A 22,337-nucleotide genomic window follows, 5' to 3' on the forward strand; every position below is an offset into this window, starting at 1 on the left:
CATCCTAGCCTTGGTTTTGCCCAGAGACAGGGTGGAGGGGGGGCAATGCATCTGATACCCACCCCGCCCCGCGCTCCGCCTCCTACAGTGAGCTGAGGCATCTGCCACCTCAGCTTCCCGAGTAGAGGTGCAGACCACTCCTCCAGCCCCTTCTCCTTGCAAGGACAGTGATCCGAGAAGTGATGAAGTGGGTGTCTCAGGTTTATCCGTCTGAGGTGCACCCTTACTCCAGGGAAGAGGGAGACAGTAGTAGGTTAGAGACCTGAGCCGTAACCCTGCAGAGGGAAGCTCGCTCTGGGCATCGCTTGGTCTTGAAGCTCTGAGGTTTGGCCGGTATCTCCCCAGGTGGGGCAGACCAGTCACAGAGTGACATGGCGAGCTCTGCTTGAGTCTTCCCCGGGCACTTCATAGATAACTCCTGACTGTTCCTCCCATGCCCATTTCAATGTTATGATCAAACCAAAGTCATTTGTGTAAAGTGCTTTCAGTGCCCCATTATTACATCTTAAACTTTTCATCCTGGTTACCTTATATCCTTGTACGCAGGGCATTTGAGCAGTACCGAAGCAAGTGGAAAATGGAAGAAACCATCCTTTCCCTTTAGACGTTCCATTCCCTTCCCACTCGCTTTCTGGGAGAGAATAAGGGTGTGATGATAACCAGTATCTGGCCAGCGGTCTCCCTGTGCCTGCAGGGTTCTCAGCACCGGCAGATGCTAACTCACTTACACATCCTAGCGCCCACAGAGAGGGGAGATGGGTGGGGGGGGGTGGCTAAGAGACTTCTAGGTGGTTAACTGGATGCTGCCTGATCATGAATCACCTGATAAAACCAAAGAAAAAGACAGGCGGGACGGCATTGTACTGACTGTAGGAAAGAAGGGGGGCGTTGAGACATCAATAAGGATTGCTTTCACAGTATATGAACAGAATGAGAGCAGCAAATGTTAGTCCACGTCAGAATGTGACTTGTAATGGGGAAAAGGTTACGTGAGGGGGAAATCCAGAGAAAGTGGGAGTGATCTTAAAGACAGGAAATGGGGGGGGTTGTCTTTGGGGGACTGAAAGGGATTCTTGGGGCCTGGGGAGAACAGGGCAAAGAAGAAGCTCCAGCCAGCCGGCAGCCCTGGTGTGTGCCAGGCCACACCTGTCCTCATATCCCATTGACTTGTTCAATATGGCGGCTTGGCCGAATGCAAAGTTGCAGAGACAGGAATGAATATGATTCAGGCACTCATGAGAGAATCAGGGACTTGAGCATCATCTCCATATTCCCCTGTTGTCTGTAATAATCAGCCAGCCCAGTGAAATTTGCCATTAACTTCCTAGGAGGTTTGTTTTTTTTTTTTTTTTTTTTTTTTTGTTCTTTTTGTCATTTCTAGGACCACTCCTGCGGCATATGGAGGTTCCCAGGCTAGGGGTCTAATTGGAGCTGTAGCCACCCGCCTACGCCAGAGCTACAGCAACCCCAGATCCGAGCCGCGTCTGCAACATACACCACAGCTCACGGCAACACCAGATCGTTAACCCACTGAGCAAGGCCAGGGATCGAACCCGCAACCTCATGGTTCCTAGTCGGAATCGTTAACCATTGAGCCACGACGGCAACTCCCCTAGGAGGTTTTTGAGAATAATTGATGAATGTATTTTGCACACAGTGCTCCGTAATTCTGTTACAAGAGGCCGGGGTTGGGCAGGTCAGGAGTATTTATGTTTCATCGAAATCGTAGCATTTATCCACTAAATTTGCTTTTCCCAAAGAGATTCGGTATATCTTTTGGAACATAGTTTAGACTGAAGATTCCAAGAAGCTGTATTTGGGTGCTGCTGATGAAAAAGTTTCCCCGGGAAGCAAAGGGATGTATTTAAATAGGATTTACTTCCTACTAAATCTTCCCAACTGAAAAAAAATTCTGTCCACATCCCTTAGCTCCTACTAGTCACATTTGGATGAGCTCTGAAAAGCCTTTCCCTGCGTGAAGTATCCTCGCGTGGTAAATTATAAGCTCGAAATGGCAGAGACCACAAGCTCCAAGGACCTTTCCGAGGTCATCTGCTCATGATGAAGAGCCCAGTTGTAAACTTGGGGCCACATCTGGTAGCCCCCTGGGGCGTATCTCACTGGCATCAAAGAAATAGGCTCCCAGGGCACTAGACCAGCCCAGGTCTGCCTCTGAGGACTGTGGGGGCCGTCACCATCCCTGTGGCCGCTCCCCAGTGGCAAAGTGGTGCTCCAGGACCCCAGGCGACCTCGACCCTGACTGCTGCCAGTTAGGGGGGAAGACATGTCATGAGCCCAGTGTGGGGAGAGGGGTGGGCGTTTCCACGCCAAGACCCTGCCCAGGGGTGGGTCACACGCAGCATCTCTGGAAAGAAGCTTCTTTACTTGCCTGCTGTCTGACCCCTGTCTTTTCTGCGCCACCTGCATGCAGCTGCCTTACCTCAAAGCCAGAGAAGCTCAACACCATCGAGTGAGATTGGAGCGACCCCCCCCAGCAGTCCCCACCACATCCTAACCTGGCAGACTGGGTGAGTTCCCCCTTCAGCCTTCCCTTCCCCACCCCTAGGTTCTGGGATGAGCCTGTGTTCCTTGTCCGTCAGAGCATCACAGGATGAGATCCTAGTGACGGAGGGTTTGTGGGCAAAAGAATGATGTGTTCTTCATAGCGGGAAAGGTTTTCCTTTCCAGACGAGCCCCGGGCATTGCTGCTTCCCTCCCACTCCTCTCCTTTCCCTCGCTGTCTCTTTCTCCGGGTGAATTCTCTCTACTCTCTTTTAATGTTGGTGATGGTCCCAGAAACGTGGAGGGAGCGGTGGGTGCCGGAAGTCGAACTGCACTTCTTTGGCCAGAATCCCAGATGCCATTTGGCTGGGGTTCCATCTGGGACCCCAGCCAAGGAGAGATTTAAGCTGCCTCCTGGGCCGAGCCCCCGCCCGATGTTTTACCTGCGTCTCAGTGTGTTGGGCTCAGATCCCCTCTCTGTCCCGGTCAACCCTTTGGTTATAACCACCAATCAAAGGGGATCCAGTACCTTGAGACCCTTAAGAGGGGACCCATGGTGAATGAACAGAACCAAAATTCAGCTCCTTTTTTAGCTTTAAATGTAGGCCTGGAACACCAGATCTCGCGGACACCTAGGCTGTCCTTGAGTTCGGAAGGGTCCGGCAGAAACAGGTAACCTGCTTCCTGCCTCCCTCCCCTCCCTGTCTCCTCTGTTGCTCTTAAGACACTGCATCGAAGTGGCTATTATGTTCTACCAATGCCCGGTGGTTAAAGGAGTAAGAGGTCCTGTTACCCAGCTTTATGCAGTTTCTCATTGGCTGGAGCATCGGTGGGGTTGTCTGGGAAAATCTGACAGCTGTGGGCAAGTTAAACCGGGGGAAACAGCAGGACCACAACTGCCTCCACTGACTGCACTTCAGGCTTCCTGCTTGGCAGACATTTTTTTGTTTCTGCCAATTTCTGTCTAGCGACTCTCAACCAGCCTTTCTTTGGCCGAGTAGTTGACAGAAGAGAAGGGGAGCTGACGTTTGCGTGCTTGCTGTGTACTCAGAGGCTGTGAGCTTCTTCTAAAACACCTGAGCTCCTGTCATCCTCACTGTGGTCTTGCCAGGGAAGGGTCCCAGATTCCTTGAGTTTTATAGATGAGGCTCAGAGAACACCAGTGCCTTGCCAGTGTCGCACAGCTGGATGGCACTAGAATTTCAGCCCCTGCACTCTGTGACCCCCAAAGCCCTGTCTTTTCCCACTAAGCCGGTGGCTCTTAAAATATGGTACCAGGGAGTTCCCGTTGTGGCTCAGGGAAGTGAATCTGACTAGCATCCACGAGGATGCAGATTCTCTCCCCGGCCTTGCTCAGTGGGCTAAGGACGCAGCATCACCGTGAGCTGTGGTGTAGGCCAGCAGCTACAGCTCCAATTTGACCCCTAGCCGGGGAATCTCCATCTGCCCTGGGTGTGGCCATAAAGAAGACAAAAAAAAAAAAGTGGTACCCAGACCAGCAGTATAAGCGTCACTGAATCTCATTAGAAGCTCACATCTCAGGCCCATCCATGACCCACTGAATCAGAAAACTGAGAAGTGGAGCTTTAACAAGCCCTCCCCAGGATTCTAATGCACTTGAATTTGACAGTCCATCACTGACCCCCCTACCCCCACCCCCACTGCCTCTTACTCTTATTGAAGGAAGAAACCTCGCAGTCTCAACTGCCAAGGCCCTTGTGTCCACTCTCACTGCTTTGGTCTGTCTCTGGGGCAGCAGCTACGCCCTCTGTCCTTATGACAGATCCTTAGAACACTCCCGTATGTACCATCCCTCCCCCAGCTCTCGCTTGTGTGGTCAGGCAGCTGCTGCAAGGCTCAGGGCCCAAGAATTGCAAGAGGATTCATGCGAGAAGGACAGATAATCTGTGTAGATGGTTCCTTTGTGGCTAACCCACCTCTCCCCAATTAAGGACCTTCAGATTTCAGGCTCTCTGGCTCCTCTGGATTTTCGAGCTCACAGCCTTGTCTCACCTGCTCCACATATAGGATTGTCACTTGGCCAACAGCAGGCTTTGGAACTTACAAGCACCCGTCACATGCTTTTACACGGGAGGGGATCTGGCAGCGTGCCTGTGTTTGATCAGACACAGCCAGCGAGGATGCAAGATGCATTTGAAATGTCGGTCCTTAACCCCTTTTATCAGATGGAGTGGAATTATCCTTAAGGAACCATAACTATTCTCTGCAATGCGATGAGAAACGCGTCCAAGTGCCAAAGCCTGCCCGCCTTCCTGACAGATCTAAAGAGGCCTCTGCCTCATACCTGGGGGGAGCTGAAAGTTCCACACGGCCTGGGTTATTTGTCACTAATGCCTGGGTGTGTGGTCAGCCGGGCCTTCCAGTGTATTCATAAGCTACTAATCATGTCTCTGTCGCTGCCTTTCTCTAACATGACCTCTCTTCTCTTCCTTCTTCTGCCTGCCTGTGTTCAGAGAAGCAACGGAAAACTCGCCCATTATGGATGGGTCTGAGTCTCCAACTCACCAAAGTACTGATGAATAGAGGTATCGTAAGGGGGCGTTTTTGTTCTTATGGCCCTTCCCCGCCCCCCTCGCTTCACTGCTCATGAGTCTGTGATCTCAGATGTGCTGCCTATGTGTTGCCTTTGTCCCCAGGAGAACTTCCAGAAGGAAACACGTGGGTGGTGTGGAAGCTGTTACTGTCGTGTCTTCTTTCTAGATACATGTGCAGCTTGCTGTCTGTGTGTATGTTTTTAACATCGGATGTTAGCTATTCCCACTGCCGCTTCCCAGAAAAGCCCTCAAAGGGTGTTTTAGACTCTCCCAGGCTCTACGTCCATGCAGGTTCTTGTAGACACTTTTACTGGTGTAGTACGCCACTGTTTATTGAGAAGGACAGCACTGCGTAGTTTACATCACAAAAGCCAAGGGCATTTGATGCAGAAGCACCTGAAGCTCACCCATGATGTCATCCCAATGGTTTTGAATGACAGCGGGATACTCTACCGTGTGGGGCAGGGCCCTCCCTGTTTTCCGAAATGTGGTCCACAGGTGACCCTCCTCCTTGTCAGGACCTGCAGAGTTCAGATCTGCGTTTTAGTGCGATCCTGGGGTGAGTCAAAACCATGTTGGAATTTGCACAAGCCCTGCTCTTGTGGGCCAGAAAAAAACATTATTCCCCAGTCTGGTTCCTGGCTGCAGGGGCCACAATCGAGCTGAGAGACAAGGCATTGAATGTACCGGCTTTCAAGGGTTAACTAAAAAGGATGCCATTCAGGAGTGGATTTTTTTAAAATTTGTCAATCAAAAATTGGAACCCTATTTCAGAAACCCTGCGAGAGACCAGAGTTCAAGTTCAAATCCATTTGAAAATCTATCAATGAGGACACGCACAAGGGGAGTAAGAAATTGCAGCACTTAGTGTCATTTTGCTGAAGAAAGGAGCTAGATTCCAGCCTCAAAAGTAGGGTAGGGATAAGATCTTGCACCAAAGGAGGGAGACATGGAGCCGTTTTTACTGCAGGTGCCCTGAGCTGGCAGATGGGGGCTTAAGGAGAACAGGGACTTAGCCTTTGAGAGAAAGATGGTGTTTAAAAAGTTGCTGTTGTGGCTCAGTGGAAATGAATCTGACTAACATCCATGAGGACACAGGGTCCATCCCTGGCCTGGCTCAGAGAGTTAAGGATCCAGCCTTGCCATGAGCTGGAGGGTAGGTCGCAGACGTGGCTCAGACCTTGTGTTGCTGTGGTGTAGGCCAGCAGCTGTAGCTCCAAGTCAACCCCTAGCCTGCGAGCCGCTATATGCCACGGGTGCAGCCCCTAAAAAGACAAAAAGAAAAAAAAAAAATTGAGTAAATTTGCAAGATCTTAGCGGCTTTATTTCAGTGACTCATGAATCAGGCCGCATTCAGTCAAGCAGATAGGAGCTCTGAGGAGCTGAACAAAAGGGGACTAACAGGCAGGAGGGAGCAGGATCAGGGAAGTTGTCCCAGGTGAGAGGTGGGCTGGTTCTGGCCAGGGCTCCGTCAGGCAGACGCCCTCACTGTGATGAGCAGGCGCGTCGGGACGGGACGGGTTCAGGATTCCATTTCACAGCTGAAGCCAGGTCTTGGTTTGGTGATGTGGAGCTTAGCCTAAGTGACTTCATTTTGGACCTGTTGTCTTATTAACAATGTCCGCCTTTTCAGCAGACTCTCAGCCTAAGACAGGTGGTCAAAATGTATGCGTGCTGCTTCCAGCTGCTGCTCTGGGGCTCTTCCCAGGTTTTGCTGAATCTCTGTGTGGTGTTCGTGGTTTGTGACATTGGGTCAGGTTTTTTGAGGAGACCGTTCTCTTTGTTCTTTTTCTGCTGTTCTCTTCTGAGGGAGCTCATTTACTTGGTGGCTGCAAAGTTGCATTGGAAGCTTTTGAGAGAACAGAGCACACGAGGGTGGCCCCTGTGCTGACTAAGCCGAGGCATGCCCAGTGCCTGGAGTTGACTTCGGAGCCATGGTTCCCCAAGACCCAGACTAATCAGAACCAAGTGAATCCAAGAAAGAGACCATTGAAGGAGTCCCTTTGTAAAGCTACCTGGCTAGTTTTGTGATCTTCCAGAGCTGAGTCTCAACCTCTCCAGAAGCGTCGGCCCAGGTGCAGCAGTGGTGTTGGTCACAGCACAGACACCTTGCTCAGCTACAGGACAGTCAAGGGGCTGTCTTTTCAAGAACAACTTTGGCCTGAAAGTCGAGGGATTTTTGTTGGGCAGCTATTGCTTTAGCAGCAGATTCTGCAATTTCTTGAAGAGTTGAGGAGAGATTCCTGATCAGAGCTTCACGTGTGCCACCTCGCAGCCAGGGCAGCAGGGACCTGCCAGGGGAAGCAAATTTTGCATCGTGAGTGCTTCCTGGTAATTCGTGTTGCAGGCTGTGGCTCAGCCTTCAAAAGGTGAATGCCTGGAGGCCAGTAGAAGTGAAGGCTCTGTACACAGCACATGGGTTTTAGTCTGCTTGCCTTGCCTTGTGTCCCTGTCTTTGCACAGGGCCTGGATGCAAGGTTCCCCGGGGTTGTTAACCAGAGACACAGAAACAAACCCCCAGGGTTAGGGAGTTGGATACAGTAGAGAGAGGGGGTGCTGGCTGAGCTTGACCCAGAGAAACAGAGACCCTGGAAACCAGGCAGAGCTCTGTGATGGGCAGACCCATGTCATCAGCAGCAGAGAGGTCAATCAAACAGTTGTTTGGCGGTTGAATTTATCCCTCCCCCTTGCAATGGCCCGAGATATGTGAACAATGGCAGTATCTTTCCAGGACAAAGCCAAGCGAAAAGATGGACAAAAAAGGAACACCCTCACGGTGTCAGTGTTAGGAATAGGATGGTCAGAGAGGGCAGGAGGACGGGAGAGAGATGTCCTTCGCCTGCCATCTGGAGAGGAAGCAGTCTACCTCGGCGGCAGCCACTTCTCTTCCTAGTCAGTCTGATTCGAGGTCTCCAGCTTTGGCACGAGACCAGAGGTCAAGGGGAACCTTCATCAGTGGTAAAATGTATACCCGGAGTTCCCGTCGTGGCGCAGTGGTTAACGAATCCGACTAGGAATCATGAGGTTGCGGGTTCGGTCCCTGCCCTTGCTCAGGGGGTTAAGGATCCGGCGTTGCCGTGAGCTGTGGTGTAGGTTGCAGACACGGCTCGGATCCCGCGTTGCTGTGGCTCTGGCGTAGGCCGGTGGCTACAGCTCCGATTCAACCCCTAGCCTGGGAACCTCCATATGCCGTGGGAGCAGCCCAAGAAATAGCAACAACAACAACAACAACAACAAAAAGACAAAAGACAAAAAAAAAAAAAAATGTATACCCAAGGCCTGATACCACGTAGTATGGCAGCTGGTGGTCAAGAGTTCTTGGTAGGTTCCTTTCCATGAATCACTTTTGCAAAAAAAGCATCAGAGTAGAGAGTTCCCTTCATGGCTCAGTGGTTAACGAACCCAACTAGTATCCATGAGGTTGTGTGTTCGATCCCTAGCCTCGTTCAGTGGATTAAGGATCCCGTGTTACTGTGAGCTGTGCTGGAGGTTGCAGATGAGGCTTGGATCCTGCATTGCTGTGGCTATGGTGTAGGCCGGCAGGGATAGCCCCGATTCGACCCCTAGCCTGGGAACCTTCATATGCCATGGGTACAACCCTAAAAAGCAAAGAAAAGCTTAAAAAAAAAAAAAAAAGTCCAAGTAAAACAATAACTAACTGTAAATGACAAAAGACAATGCCTGCTGCTAACGATCTAATGAGAGTTCACTTAGAATTGACGAAGGAAGTTTGGTTGTTTCTGTGATAGACGGCATTTTAAGAGTAGGAGCAATAACATTATGCCAAGACATATCACATTTCTAGGAATTTCACTCCATTTCTAGAATACTTACTTGGATTAAAAACATGCTTCCATACAAATAACTCAGAAGGTTGACCACCGCTTGGTTGACAATGCTTCCCGTGGAAGTGCGCACTGAACCCCATCCGTGTAACAGCTCTCCTGAGGTGAGGAACTGATGTTTGAAACCTGGCTTAGGTCACCATAAGAACGAGGGGACACATGCATTCAGTTGACAAGATGTTAGTGTGGAGTCGGCCAGGCAGAACCAAATCCAACCGAAAAGCCAAAAAAAGCAGGGGAGGCCTTCAGGTGGTGTTTATGACAGCATCAGGGAGAGAAGAAAAATCATGTTACAGGACAGGCCAGGGAGCCCCAGCACCATGGGCCACACTGGAGTTCTATTTTTTTTTAAGGCTACACCTGCAGCACATGGAGGTTCCCAGGCTAGGGGTCTCATCGGAGCTGTAGCCACCAGCCCATGCCAGAGCCACAGCAACGAGGGATCCGAGCCACATCCCTGACCCTACACCACAGCTCACGGCAACGCCAGATGCTTAACCCACTGAGCAAGGCCAGGGATCAAACCCACAACCTCATGGCTCCCAGTCGGATTTGTTAACCACTGAGCCACCACGGGCACTCCTGCAGTTCTAAACAGCAAAGGCAGCAGAATGAAAGATGACCTCCCTGGCCTGGCGCCCAGGAGATGCAGGCAAAGCCTGAGCCATCCAGATCGGGGAGCGGGGAGCGACGGAAAGGGGCCAACGGGAGGCAGAACAAACCTACAAGGGAGTGGAGGCGTCGGGCGATGGTGATTTTCACAGTACAGGAGAACATGGCAGAAATCAAGACAGGTACAGGCCTGGTCCAGCATCTGGGGACAGCTGTCCACAGCCGGTGTCGTCCACTTCTGGGGCCAGGAGGTTTTGAGTCAGATCACCGGTGGCTTTGCTGGTCCTGTGACTCCTCTCAGTTGGGGCGGATGCCTTCAAGTTCAGCCATGTAGGAACTGGTGAGCGGTACCAGAAAACACCCTTCCCGGGGGGGAGGCAGGAGTCCTTTCATCACTGTCTTTTCCAGTGGAAAATTCTCCAGGAAGTCAGGCAAGGGTCAGGGTGTATTCTTGTTCATGAGCTTCTTGAACCTGTAGGAGGAATAGAGAATAGGTGACTAGTGATTTATTTTTAATAGGTCCTGTTGGGCAGTTTGAGGGTCAGAGTATGGAGAATGAGGCAGAGGCGTGGAATACTATTTCATAGGGAGTGAGCGTATGTTTTGCAAAAGGCGAGGACTTGAGGTTGGAAAGGACCATGACAGCACCTTCATCAAGGGAAGTTTCAAAGTCTCAGAAACTTTGCCTCACTGGGCTTTCACGACGTCATTCGTCTTTTCCATTAGTCCTGAAGGCAGCCTCTGTAACAGAAGGACTCTGCAGAGTTCTTGGGTTACCTGACCAGGAAAATGAGCGCCACAGTCACTGTGCAAAAATGATGGGGGCGCCGCATAGAAGGATGGTGTTTGGAAGTAATTTCTTTGCTATAAAAGAGGCAGTCGCTTATCGGTAGGCAAAAGCTTCCACCCAGTGAGAAACCTAACAGGTCACGCCCAGTACACATTTGTTCACTTGTTCTCAACAATTGTGTTGCGTCTGAAAATTTCTCGAGACATTAAACAGCTAGCCAGCGTCTGACGTTAGCTTCCTTGCTGACACATTTTGGAACAGAGATAACATGAACTTATTTGACCCAGAATAAACGTTGTACGTGTCTGCATTGTATTTAACATACCTACTTGGATTAGACCAACAAACGTACGCTAGCTTTTTTTCACTCAAGATTTTTCCTAAACCATGTGAACTTGAAAAACATCCGGGTTAAGTTTCTATATTTCTCAGGTTTGGAATACATAATTGGGTAAGCCCTTAATGGTTCAGCCAATTAAATATGCTCTTTTACAAATTAATTTTGGCAGTAGCATTCAGAGGTAGGAAAACATTACAAATTTGCAACATACACACATAGACAGATGCAGAGATCGTAAAGCTTTTGTTGTAAAATTTTAGCCATGAGATAAGTACAATAATGCAAAACTCATTAGTTTGTAGAAGAACAGTTTTAGCCAAATCCCATTTCTGGACGTTGGAGTGAGTGAAGGTTACCTGCTCCGATGGCAAACCCTTTGTCGTTCATTACCGTTTGTGGAAAAGACACTTAAGATTTTTCATTCACCTAAGTTCCAAATAGCCTTCTCCTTTTTTTTCCTCCTTCTGGCAAGAAGTTAGCGTTTCTAAGAAGCTGGCCTGGGGACCAGTTCCTGGAGAGGCCAGGTGGGACGGTCACATCTCAGAGGCACAGGAAAAGAGTGCAGGTTCCTCCGAAAGGGACTTTTCTTTCCCTAGTCCAGGTCTTTTACAGGCTCTGCAACCTTTTGTGATCATCAGGGAACATTCTGGGGCTGCTGCACAGGATAGAGGGGCTTTGAGTTGCTTCTGGAGCTGCATTTCTGTCCCTGCCAAGCCCAGCTTTCTAAAACAGGGACAGTTGGGGAATGAGGCTGCAGGGTGACGGACGTCACAGCCTGTCCCTCCCACCCAACTACACTGTCTTCCGTTTGCTGCTTTAGATCAGGAAGATGCTCTTCAACCAACAGAGCAGAAGATTCCTGCGCCCTGCATGTAGCGCTTTGTCTCTGGAATGTTTTCCTTTCCCTCCGGGCACATGGGTTCACTTAGATTTAGGAGATTAAAAAAAAAAAAAAAAAAAAGTTCCTACAGGCTCTGAATATCAGCTTCCAGTTTGGCCAATTTGTGACCAGCGAGCTGCTGAAACAAGCCTTTCCAGTATCTTGTCAGGGGGACAAACGGTAAATATTCTGGGCAGCACTGAAAGACCCCGTGGACGCAAGGGGCCTTCCCAAGGAGGGTGCAGAGCCAGTCCCAGGGACAGCCAGGAAGACCGACCTAGTCAGTCCCCAAGGGCCGGCGCCCCTCGCAGGGCACGCAGCCTCCAATGGGGGGGCTACTTCCATTTCGATCACATCCCCCCCCCCCCAACATCACCAAAGTCAGGACACAAAAGATGAGACAAACACGGAGGCAACAGCTGTCCCAGGGAGAGGAACGCCCATCCAGTGGGGTCGGGATACGGAAAGGAAAGGACGTGAAAGCTGACCTTTCTCAATGGAGCACTGCAGATGCAGGGGAGCCGGTGCTGTTGGGATTTCCCACCTGTACCAGATCGCACCTGCAGGCTCCGGAGCGAGTAGGGCTTAAAGTGCAGAGTAAAGGAGCTCCTGATGTGGCTCAGCACGTTACGAACTCAACATAGTGTCCTTGAGGATGAGGTTCGATCCCTGGCCTCGCTCAGTGGGTTAAGGATCCGGCGTTGCCCTGAGCTGGGGTGTAGGCCGAAGATGAGGCGTGGAGCCCGTGTTCCTGTGGCCGTGGCGTCGGCCGGCGGCTGCAGCTCCAATTTGGCCCCTAGCCTGGAAACCTCCATATGCCGAAGGTGCGGCCCTAAAAAGCAAAAATTGATAATAATAATAAAGTGGAGAGTGTAGCTCCAGTGTCTCCCAGAATTGGGCAAGGTTTTCCATTCATTTTCATACTCATTTCTGCTTGGCTATTGAAGGGAGTAACAGCAGGACCGTTGGTAGCAGCTACAGGACAGTCCCTCAGAGTCCCATCAACCCTGCCAGAGCTCAGCCGGGGTCCTCCTTGGAGATGTGGGGGGCTTTTGTTTACAGGTGCACAGTGTCCTCAGGCGGCGGGATGATCAGGAGGAGGGTTGGGGGGCGCAACCAACCCTGCTCCTGGTCGAGAGGGGAGCAGTAGGGGCTACTGCCAGTGTCCCAGTCTTTTAGTTTTGGTCTCTCTGTACCCTTTAATGTTTGGATTAGCCTCGTGCAATGAATCTGCCCATGAAGCTGTTTGGGAATTTTGGAGGCTTCCAAGCACAACAGGTTCCCCTTCCACTTGCTCGATCGGGGGAGCCCTCTTTTGAGCGCACTGCTTTCCCTTCTTTTTTGTGGCCGAACCAACCCACGGCCTGTGAAAGTTCCCAGGCCAGGGATCAAACCTGTGCTGCAGTTGCAAACTGCATCACAGCCGCGACGCCGCCAGATCCTCAAGCCACTGCACCCCCCAGGGAACTTGGAGTGCACTTCCTCGCATGAACAAGGCTGATGGGCCCATTCCTCACGGTGACCCCGCCGTTTGTTCTAGTTTGCCTTGAGTAAGATGGGTCGGTGTGCACACGGACAGACCATTGTCTCTTTTCACGTAAAACCGCTGGGGCGAGGGTGGGGGGTGTCCTGAGGTGGGAGGGGCACCCTTAAAGCATTCAGAGGCCTGGGATCCCATCTTTGGCGTTTTTCCTAGAGCACAGAAAAGAATCCTAAGATGGCCTGAGGGGTGTGCTTAGGGCTGGGGTCCGGGTTTTGTTTGACAGCTTGCCTTTCACAAGAGGCTTCTTTTTTCGGCCCTGGATGCCGGATCCGGCAGCAGGTGTCCCTCGTTACAAGGAATGTTCTTGCAGGTGGTCAGCGACCTGTTGTGAACCTTGCTTGTCTGTGGCCACCTTATCCTGACCTGGGAGCCTCGTGTAGTGTGGAGACAGTTGTGTCTCCTTAGGTGCTCGCCACCTGCCTTCCAATTTTTTAGTTTTGTGCTCAGGAAAACGACACTTTTAAATCTAAACCAAGTCCATTCTCATTCAGGAACCAAAAGAGTACTCACCAGAAGACAGACTGTCTGTGTCCAAATCCCAAATAAAGTTGGACATGTCAACCAAACGGAGGGAGCTTGAAATCAGCCGTATCCCTCAGATGCCATGGCTGCCTCCAAACTTTAAAAAAACAAACAAACAAAAAAAACTGTCCGAGTTCCCATTGTGACTCAGCAGTTAACAAACCCAACTCGTACCCATGAAGACTCAGGTTCGATCCCTGGCGTTGCTGTGAGCCGTGGTGTAGGTTGAAGACGCGGCTTGGATCTCACATGGCTGCGGCTGTGGTGTAGGCCAGCGGCTACAGCTCTGATTCAACCCCTAGCCTGGGACCCTCCATATGTTGTGGGTACGGTCCTAAAAAGAGCCCCCCCCCCAAAAAAAGGAAAAAATCAACTTCACTCAAGTTGCAGCCCAGTTCCTTGTGGAATTAGAAACTGTCTTTGTCTTACAAACCTAGTCTTTACAAGAACAGAAATGTAGCCCTGGGAGCAATTCAAAGCACATGTATCCTTTTTTGTCAATCCCCAAACACCCCGTTCATCTCAGGAGGCCTGCAGACACTGTGAAAGACCTGAATTTAGGAAAGAAAAGGCCTTCTTAGAGGAACCCTCACCCCTTCCCTATGCCTTTGAGATGTCAGTCACCCACCCGGTGTCTCAGGAATTGTTACCCAGCACAGCTCTTAGAAATGCAAACTTCAGCAGGGGGTAATTCTTAGCAAAAGGAAGAAAAAGAGAGTCAAGGCTATTCAGAACTTAGCTTTGGTGCATGAAAAATGTTACGTGTCTTCTCCGCAACGGAGCAGGTGACCTTCATTTATTCCAACTTCCAGAAACATGGTTAGGATCCAACTGTTCTTTTATCAACTAACGTTAATGGGTTTTTTAAAAACCAGATGAGAAAGAGTCACAAAATCCAGTATGCCTTCATCTGTTTGCTGGTAGAGAAGTCAGTAAATTCAATAGAAAAATATCAGTGGCTGCTTATTCTCAGCCATAAACTGGTTCACAGGGTTGTGTTTAAGATGCTCTTGAGGAGCTCCCATCGTGGCTCAGCAGAAACGAATCTGACGAGCATCCATGAGGACTTAGGTTCAATCCCTGGCCTTGCTCAGTGGGTTAAGGATCTGGCATTGCTCTGAGTTGTGATGGAGGTCGCAGACCTGGCTCTGGTCCCGTGTGGCTGTGGCTGTGGCATAGGCTGGCAGCTGCAGCTCCAATTCAATCCCCAGCCTGGGGTCCTCCGTATGCCTTGGGCACAGCCCTAAAAAAACGAAAGACAAAAAAAAAGATGCTCTTGCAACTGCTCTCCTTTGCATCTCTGCCTGTCCCCGACCCCCAACCGGGACCCCAACGCAAGGTATGAGATCAGCATCAGGGGAAGAAATCACCTTCTGACATTGATGGAAAATCCTTGTGCTGTTTCCCCATAGATATCCCTTCCCCCCCACCCCCAAACAGCACGTGCTCTGGGGAGGTCAGACCTGCAGACCCAGCCTGAACACCACCCAGACCTACTCAGCTAGAGACACAAACCAGTGTCAGACACAGGAATGTTCTTCCCCAAACCGAAGGCTGTGGTGAAAGCCTCCAGGGTTTATCCCTTTAGGAGTCGGCACAAATGAACCCTCAGAGGTGACGATGGGGGAAAGCTGAAAGCCAAGGATGAGCACAGAGATAAGCCCGGACACTGCAGCCACAGGAGGACAGGACAGAGGGCGGACTCTCTGCTCAGGCCACCTGGACTGCTTGATTACGCAGCCTCTGGCACCTCCTGGGCAACTTCCCACCTCTGGGCAGTGAGATGAAGGGTGATCTGGAGCTTGCCCTGCAAGAGCTGGTTTAGGGTCACGGGACAGGGGCTCTTTTTCGTGATGAGGCTTCAGCGGACCCTCCAACAGATTTGAACTGCCCTGGTCTGCTTCGATTTTTCCCACTAAATATACAGTTATCCCTCCCTATCTGCTGATGTGGATCCGCACATGTGAAGGTACCGCCCACGCAGTACCAGCTGTACCGCAGCACTTTGGATCAGGGATTGAGCCTCCTCGGACTTTGGCATCCACGGGGCTCTGGGAACCCCGCCCCTGTGGGTACCAAGGAATGACTGTACCTCTGCCCAGTCCACATCAGGATGCATCCCCAACAGACTTTTTTTTTTTTTCTTTTTGCCATTTCTTGGGCTGCTCCCTCGGCATAGGGAGGTTCCCAGGCTAGGGGTCGAATCGGAGCTGTAGCTGCCAGCCTACACCACAGCCACAGCAACTCGGGATCTGAGCCGCGTCTGCGACCTACACCACAGCTCACGGCAACGTTAACCCACTGAGCAAGGGCAGAGATTGAACCCGAAACCTCATGGTTCCTAGTCAGATTCGTTAACTACTGAGCCACGACAGGAACTCCCCCAACAGACTTTTTTAAAAAGTTTTTTCTATATACATTCCTATGTATTTTCAGTACTTTTTTTCTTTTTAGAGCTGCACCTTCAGCATATGGAAGTTCCCAGGCTAAGGGTCAAATCGGAGCTGCAGCTGCTGACCTATATCACAACCACAGCGATGCCAGATCCGAGCCACATCTGGGTGACCTGCAGCACAGCTCACAGCAACGCCAGATCCTTAACCCACTGATCAAGGTCAGGGATCGTACCCACATCCTCATGGATACTTGTCGGGTTCTTAACCCACTGAGCCACAAGGGAACTCCTCCGTGCTTTTTAAATAATCACACAACTGTATGTTATTTAAACAGCACTGTTTTAACAGTCTATTGAATCCCCTCATTTTCCAGAAATGTGCTTCCAGGACAGAATACAAATCCAGTGTGAACTCTGAAGGGATCCAGGCCAAGGGGTCCTGGCCTCAGCTGCACAGGCAAATCAGTTGGGGGCTTGGAAAGCTCCCAACACTCAAATCCACCACGGGCCAGTTAAACCTGCCGCCCTGGGGTGGGGCCCACACACAAGTGTTCTGGGGGCCCCCAGGCAACTCCCCCGAGCAGCTGAGTGTCAGGACCGCTGCATGAGGGTTAGCGCCATTCTCCTCCACAGACGTTCAGTTTCGGTCTCCGCTGCATGAATTTGCTGCAGTCTACGAGAACCTTCCATAAACTCAGCTCTGTCTCAGGCCTGGTTCCTCCCGATCAGGGTCGGGCCCCCTAGAAGCACGTACATCTGAGCGCAGACCGGCCCGTGTCATTCTCCGCTCACCGCCCCCTCTCTTCTTGCGTCCCCTGCAGGAGCTACGGTGACAGCTGCTTCCTGGACTCCGCCCTCTATCCAGAACTAGCTGATGTCCAGTGGTACGGGCAGGAGAAAGCCAAGCCCGGAACCCTCGTGTGAGCCAGCCGGCCTCCATCTGACCACCTCGACGCCATTCTGAGATCACCTCACTGCCTCTCATTTGCCTTACCCAGACGCACTGTCACCCTGCACCAGCTTCGGCCCCCAGCACTTTCGCTCTCCCGTCTCCGCATCCCCTCACCCTCAAAAACAAACACAAAAAAACCTGACCGAGGAGACATTCTGGAAGGTTCCGGTCCCACTGTGTGTCCCCTGGCTCTCTTGCCCAGAGAGCCAGGCACCAATCCTCAATGGCCCCTTGGTGGCTCCCCCACCTGCCGTGACAGCCTCCAGGCCAGGAACCGTCAGGGAGGCTGGCTGACATCAAATTCCTGTGGACGAGTGGCATTGGTAGAGAACAGGACGGGGACTTACGTACAGGGTGGTCCAGAAAGACGATAAAAGCCGAGGCCAAGCTGCCACCTGTAGGCCATCCAAACACTTGGCGAAGAGGGTGCCTCGTGGAATAGTCGGTGCACAGCTGAAATCCTTCCTGGGAGCAGTGGCTGTTGGGGGAGGGAGGGGAGAAGGGGAAAAAAAAAAGAAGCTGAACACATCAAGAGATGCATCAGAAGATCACAATCAGTTCTATGCTGCCAAAGATTTTAAAAAAATGAAAAAATACACAAAAAATTAAGAGGGGCCAAGAAGACATTCTTTCTGCAATGACGTCTCTTTTAAATCCTCAACTGCTACTGTATTCCCCCCGCCCCGTGAAAGTCAACCGTCTGTACTGTCCCCCTCTTGTCCCCGCTCCCTTAACATTCCACCTCCCGCCTCCACCGAGAGCCCGAGACACTAACCCACTGTGAGGGTCCAGTCGGGGGAGGCGGCTTGGCTGGCGTTGCTGACTTGGAGCTCCATGAGCCTGGACCTGAAGGAGAACAGACCCGGGCAGAGGGCGGGGAGTAGCCGAGTGGACGCCCAGCCCTGGCCTTTGGAGGGGTAGGGGTTCAGGCCTAGACACAGAGCTGCTTTCCTCTGGGGCCTTGTAGGAAACATAAGATGATGATCGCTCAAAGTGATTCTCATTAAAACAACCAGTAAAAGTGAATCCTGTTTTTTCCCCCCCTGCACAAGGTGTTTCATTTTCTTTTGTATGCGAAGCCAAGGGAAAAGCACACTGCCATCCATTCAAGTGTTTTAACTGTTGTGGCCCATCTTCTGTTAGCACTTGTGTGACAAAGAGCTCAGATGTCTTTGGTCTTTCTCAAGATGTCACTTATTCCAAGGACCCAACTGTGCCCTTAGGGAGGAAGGGAGTCCTTACGTGTCTACTAGCTGGCAGGCAGAGCAGGGTTGGGGAAAAAAAAAAAATATATCAGCTCCCAGAGGGCCCGTATGCCTACAACACCATCAGCCACCCTGACATGTGTCACTGATCTGCAGATACCAAGAAAGGAAGAGGAAAGAGGTGTGTGGGAGCTGCACGTTTACATGTGTTTTGAGCTTTGCTTAACGCACAACTGGAAAGCCATCAATCTTCAAAGGCCTCAAAAATACTTTTATAGTAATAACAAGTGCACACTCTTCGTTGGGTTATTTCAAATGGCACAAACACGGTCTCCACAGAGGTGGTACGCTGTGCTTATTGGCTCAAGGGGGGAGGTGGGGTGGGTTGGAGGGATTATTTTTTTTCTCACTTGTCATGACATCCTATGGGAAAGGTATTGGACAGCCAGGGACAGGAGCTGGGGTGGGGCTAGATACTCGGGCAAGCAGAATGGAGGTTAGCTTTGGCGTAAAAAGAGAACTCTGTTTTTTTTAATGTGTAGGTAATCCAAGAATAACAATAGACTCTACCAGACCCAGAGGGTAAGAATGGACACTAAAATGAAATAAATCACCATGGTGGTCCCCCTGCTGTAACTGGAAAAGCACCATGGGGGTGACTCCAGCGGGGCTCGCAGCAGGCTGGGGCCGGTCTGGACAATGCAGGGCCTGGGCTCCCCGGCCCTGCACGCAGCTGGGCTGGCCACACCAGCCTGTGGTAAGGACAGAGAGTCGCAGAATCTGTTAGGATAACCCCTGCAGGAGAAATAGACCCACTGTACTAGTAAATGATTCTGGGGATTGAAATGGGAGGAGCAGTTTGCTCTTGTTTTGATGGTCAGAGGTACACAAAGCAGGGTTACTGCCTCCCCTGTTTGGAAACACTATGTCTTAGGCTGCGTTCTTTTTTCCCCAAAGAGGACGCAGGAATAAGCAAACTGAACTCTGTGCCACAGGGAAAGAGAGGAGCGGACAAGGCTCCATGGCTGCAGGTTATACGACGTGGCTCGTCGTTAGAAACCAAGGCTGAAGTCAGATCGCGTGTTTCAGCCCAGCTGGGTTACAAGGAAGGAGAGGAAAATCCTTTCTCCGCCCCTGGGTTTGGGAACCGGGAGGCCGGAAGGAATGGAGCTGGGGAAGGGGAGCGTAATCACAGTTCACAAACATCGTGAGAGTCTGGTAGTAAAGACAGAGATTAAGTAAAACAGGTTTTACTGTTGCGCTGCGTTCAGTTCCTACGAGATGTACATAAAGTGTTGGTCCTTTGAGACGGACATGCTTGATGATCCGTATGGTGGGAAACGAGAGTTACTGTACACAAGCACTGGCAAGCTCTTTATAGACCCCTATTTCTTTAAAGCAAATTCAGATGAAATAGGAAACCCCTGGTCTGCTATACAGCCCCTATTGGATTCTTTGGTTACGTGTAAGAAATTGCCTGTTTAGCCAGAAGGCTGGTGAAAATACCTACATCAGACTTTTTTTTTTTTTAATTTTATTATATGCAGGTGAGTGTCGAAACTGTTAAAATTCCAATTTGTTTTCATCCAGTATTAGTTTAGTTCTCCACATACATAGCAAACCCCATCCAGGTGCTATCAGATGACCAGTTACTGCTTAATTAACTCGGTGTAAAGTTTGACATACACATTAATGTCAATAGTTTATTACAAGTTGTGTAAAACGGACTCTAGTTTAAAAATGGGGAGAAAAGGATTAGGTTGCTCCTGAAACTGACTGTAGAGCATGTAAAATGATTTGACTGGATTCTGTTCAACTGTAATCAATGACAAAGATGTATGTTGTAGACAAAGTGGCAGAAATTAAAAAGAAATCTGCTTTTAATTTATTCTTTTTGTATTAAGAATTTGTATAGTACCTTTACATTTTGCAAAACGGTGTTGTCAACACTTATTAAAAGCATTTTCAAAATGAAAAGATCTCACTGGCCTCTTGGACATTCTGTATGTTTCTCACTGATAAATATGCCTGAGCACGTTCCTGAATCAGCATTCAGTTGCCTGTATCATCATCAGGCTTTCTTTTTTTTTTGCCGCCCGGTGGCACATGGTGTTCCCAGGCCAGGTATCAGAGCCAAGCCACAGGTGCAACAACACCGGATCCTTAACCCACTGTGCCAGGCCTGGGATCCAACATGCATCCCAGTACTCCAGAGACACCACTGATCCCTTTGTGCCACACTGGGAGCTCCCCAGCTCATTTTTAAAGTCACTCTATACAGATGATGGTCTCACTGGCTTGCTCCATGATGTAGACAAGTTTGTTTAGTAAAGGCTAATTCTTATTCTGGTTTCCTTTTGTTAGTTATGCAAAGATAAAACATTCTCAGGTAATTCTTTTACAAAAAGGGTTTGAGACAGGAGGTCATCCTTTGGTTAGGATGTTGCTTTAGAATTTGTTCATGACAAATAGTTACCCTGGTGCAGTATATGCTAGGCAGGGCATAGTTCCCACAGGACAACCCAACGTGGAAGGAACGCTGAGGGTGGGGAGTTCTCACTGTGGCCTCACGGAATCAGTGACGTCTCTGCAGTGCTAGAATTCGGGTTCAATCCCTGGCCCGGTGCAGTGCGTTAAAAGACACGGGTGCTGCTGCAGCTGTGGCTTGGGTGCCACACCTGGAGGGCATTCCTTATGCCACAGGGCAGCCAAAAAAGACAAAGAAATAATAAATACTGAGCCATCTGGGCTCTGGGGGTATCTCGGTCTCTGTTGCAGGTGGTCCCTGGTTCCGTGTAGGACACAAAGGGGCAACTGGGGAGACAGGCAGGAAGCTCGGGCTCTTTACGGACACTGTTCATCATGCCACAGCGCAGACGCTGTCACCCACGCTCTACATCCTGTCACCAAAGCAGCCAGGCCTGCAGGTACAGACAGTCTCAGTCTGATGGGCAAATGGATGACTGGCTTACTTTGGCGGAGCCTCTGCTGTAACTGCACCCCTGGCCCCCTAACCCACCACTGCATCAATGCACTAGCACCAAACTAGAAGTCTGGCAGCCAGGAGCATCCCTAGGATGGAGAACCCTTGCTGAAGCATCTGCCACCAGTGCAGGCTAACCCTGTCAACGATGGAAACAAGCCATGGGGGCTCCGAGCACATCAGGACAGCTTAAGACTCCTAAGCCTGGGAGTTCCCGTCGTGGTTCAGTGGTTAACGAATCTGACTGGGAACCATGAGGTTGTGGGTTCGGTCACTGGCCTTGCTCAGTGGGTTAAGGATCCGGCATTGCCGTGAGCTGTGGTGAAGGCTGCAGATGCAGCTCAGATCCTGTGTTGCTGTGGCTGTGGCGTAGGCCGGTGGCTACAGCTCCGATTCGACCCCTAGCCTGGGAACCCCCATATGCCATGGGAGCGGCCCAAGAAATGGCAAAAAAGACAAAAAACCAAAAAAAACAAAACTCCTAAGCCTGTCCTTGGCAGAGCAACCAGGGCTTCTGTATCAAGATGACTGACACTGATTCAAACAAATAGGATCCTCTTCAGCTCTTCAGTCTTTTACATGTAGATATAAATATAGATCTTTCTACTCAGGAAATACACCTACTGTCTCCTCATTAAGCTCTACCACGTGAAAGCAACCAGCCCACAGGAAGTTGACTTTCTTGTTTCCTACGCCTTCCTGCTTTTTGCTACACACGCCTGCGCACGCGCACACACACACACACACACACGCACACGCACAGGCTCTTTACATTGTTCCAACAAGGCAATTCCAAAAAGTCATTATTTCAGTTCATAGAGAACACAACATAATCACTTGATCTCAGTAGAAAGCATTAACAAGAGCCAGGCCTGCCTTCCTTACTCCGAGAACAACAGCTCAAAATAAGCTCAGGCATGAAATTCTCTCTAAAAAAGAGCAACATCAGAGACCCACTGATGTCGGCCAGCAGGCAGTCAGTGGGCCGCAGCTGAAGTCATTCATTCACCGCGTGGTCCATGAGCAGTCCTTCCAAAGCTTAGACTCTCGTGGACCAGACACACAGGCAGGTGGCCACCACACGAGGAAATGAGGTCACAGGCATTAAACACATGGAAGGAGGAGAGTAAAATGAGTCCCATGATAAGAGATCATCGAGTATGTCAACGGCATCTCATGGATCTCACTCAAGGAGCTGCCTGGTCAAAGAGAT

The 22,337-nt window shown here is 50.5% G+C and overlaps 1 protein-coding gene and 1 long non-coding RNA gene across 35 annotated transcripts in view; one reads left to right on the forward strand and one right to left on the reverse strand.

Moving 5' to 3' along the window:
* The window catches only part of FRMD4A (FERM domain containing 4A), a 665,655-nt gene extending 645,537 nt beyond the window's left edge, over nucleotides 1-20,118 (forward strand). For 10 of the 28 annotated variants that reach the window (XM_021064221.2, XM_021064222.2, XM_021064223.2 and 7 more), the window contains 2 exons: nucleotides 2,432-2,528; nucleotides 16,806-20,118. In XM_021064221.2, the coding sequence (XP_020919880.1) occupies nucleotides 2,432-2,528; nucleotides 16,806-16,908 (200 nt within the window). In that variant the 3' untranslated portion in view covers nucleotides 16,909-20,118. Of the gene's footprint in view, nucleotides 1-2,431; nucleotides 2,529-4,976; nucleotides 5,049-5,159; nucleotides 5,241-16,805 lie in introns of those variants that run through there. The other 18 variants (XM_084980227.1, XM_084980228.1, XM_084980229.1 and 15 more) reach the window with 3 other exon arrangements.
* On the reverse strand, nucleotides 5,363-15,241 carry LOC146399522 (uncharacterized). Of its 7 annotated transcripts, none has more exons than XR_014817980.1 (4): nucleotides 13,578-13,877; nucleotides 9,625-9,986; nucleotides 8,892-9,001; nucleotides 5,363-7,348 (listed from the first exon to the last, which is right to left on the reverse strand). It is a non-coding gene; the product is annotated as an uncharacterized LOC146399522 (long non-coding RNA). The 7 variants fall into 7 exon arrangements; XR_014817978.1 differs by having other exon boundaries at nucleotides 8,892-9,145; XR_014817979.1 differs by having other exon boundaries at nucleotides 6,360-7,348; nucleotides 9,629-9,986; nucleotides 13,578-15,241.
* Nucleotides 20,119-22,337: the final 2,219 nt, after the last annotated feature.

The sequence above is a fragment of the Sus scrofa genome, chromosome 10 (genome assembly GCF_054392235.1).
Source record: "Sus scrofa isolate SSC_HxYL_T2T_F1_AM1 chromosome 10, Sscrofa_HxYL_maternal_Yorkshire_Landrace_v2.0, whole genome shotgun sequence".
NCBI lineage: Eukaryota > Metazoa > Chordata > Mammalia > Artiodactyla > Suidae > Sus > Sus scrofa.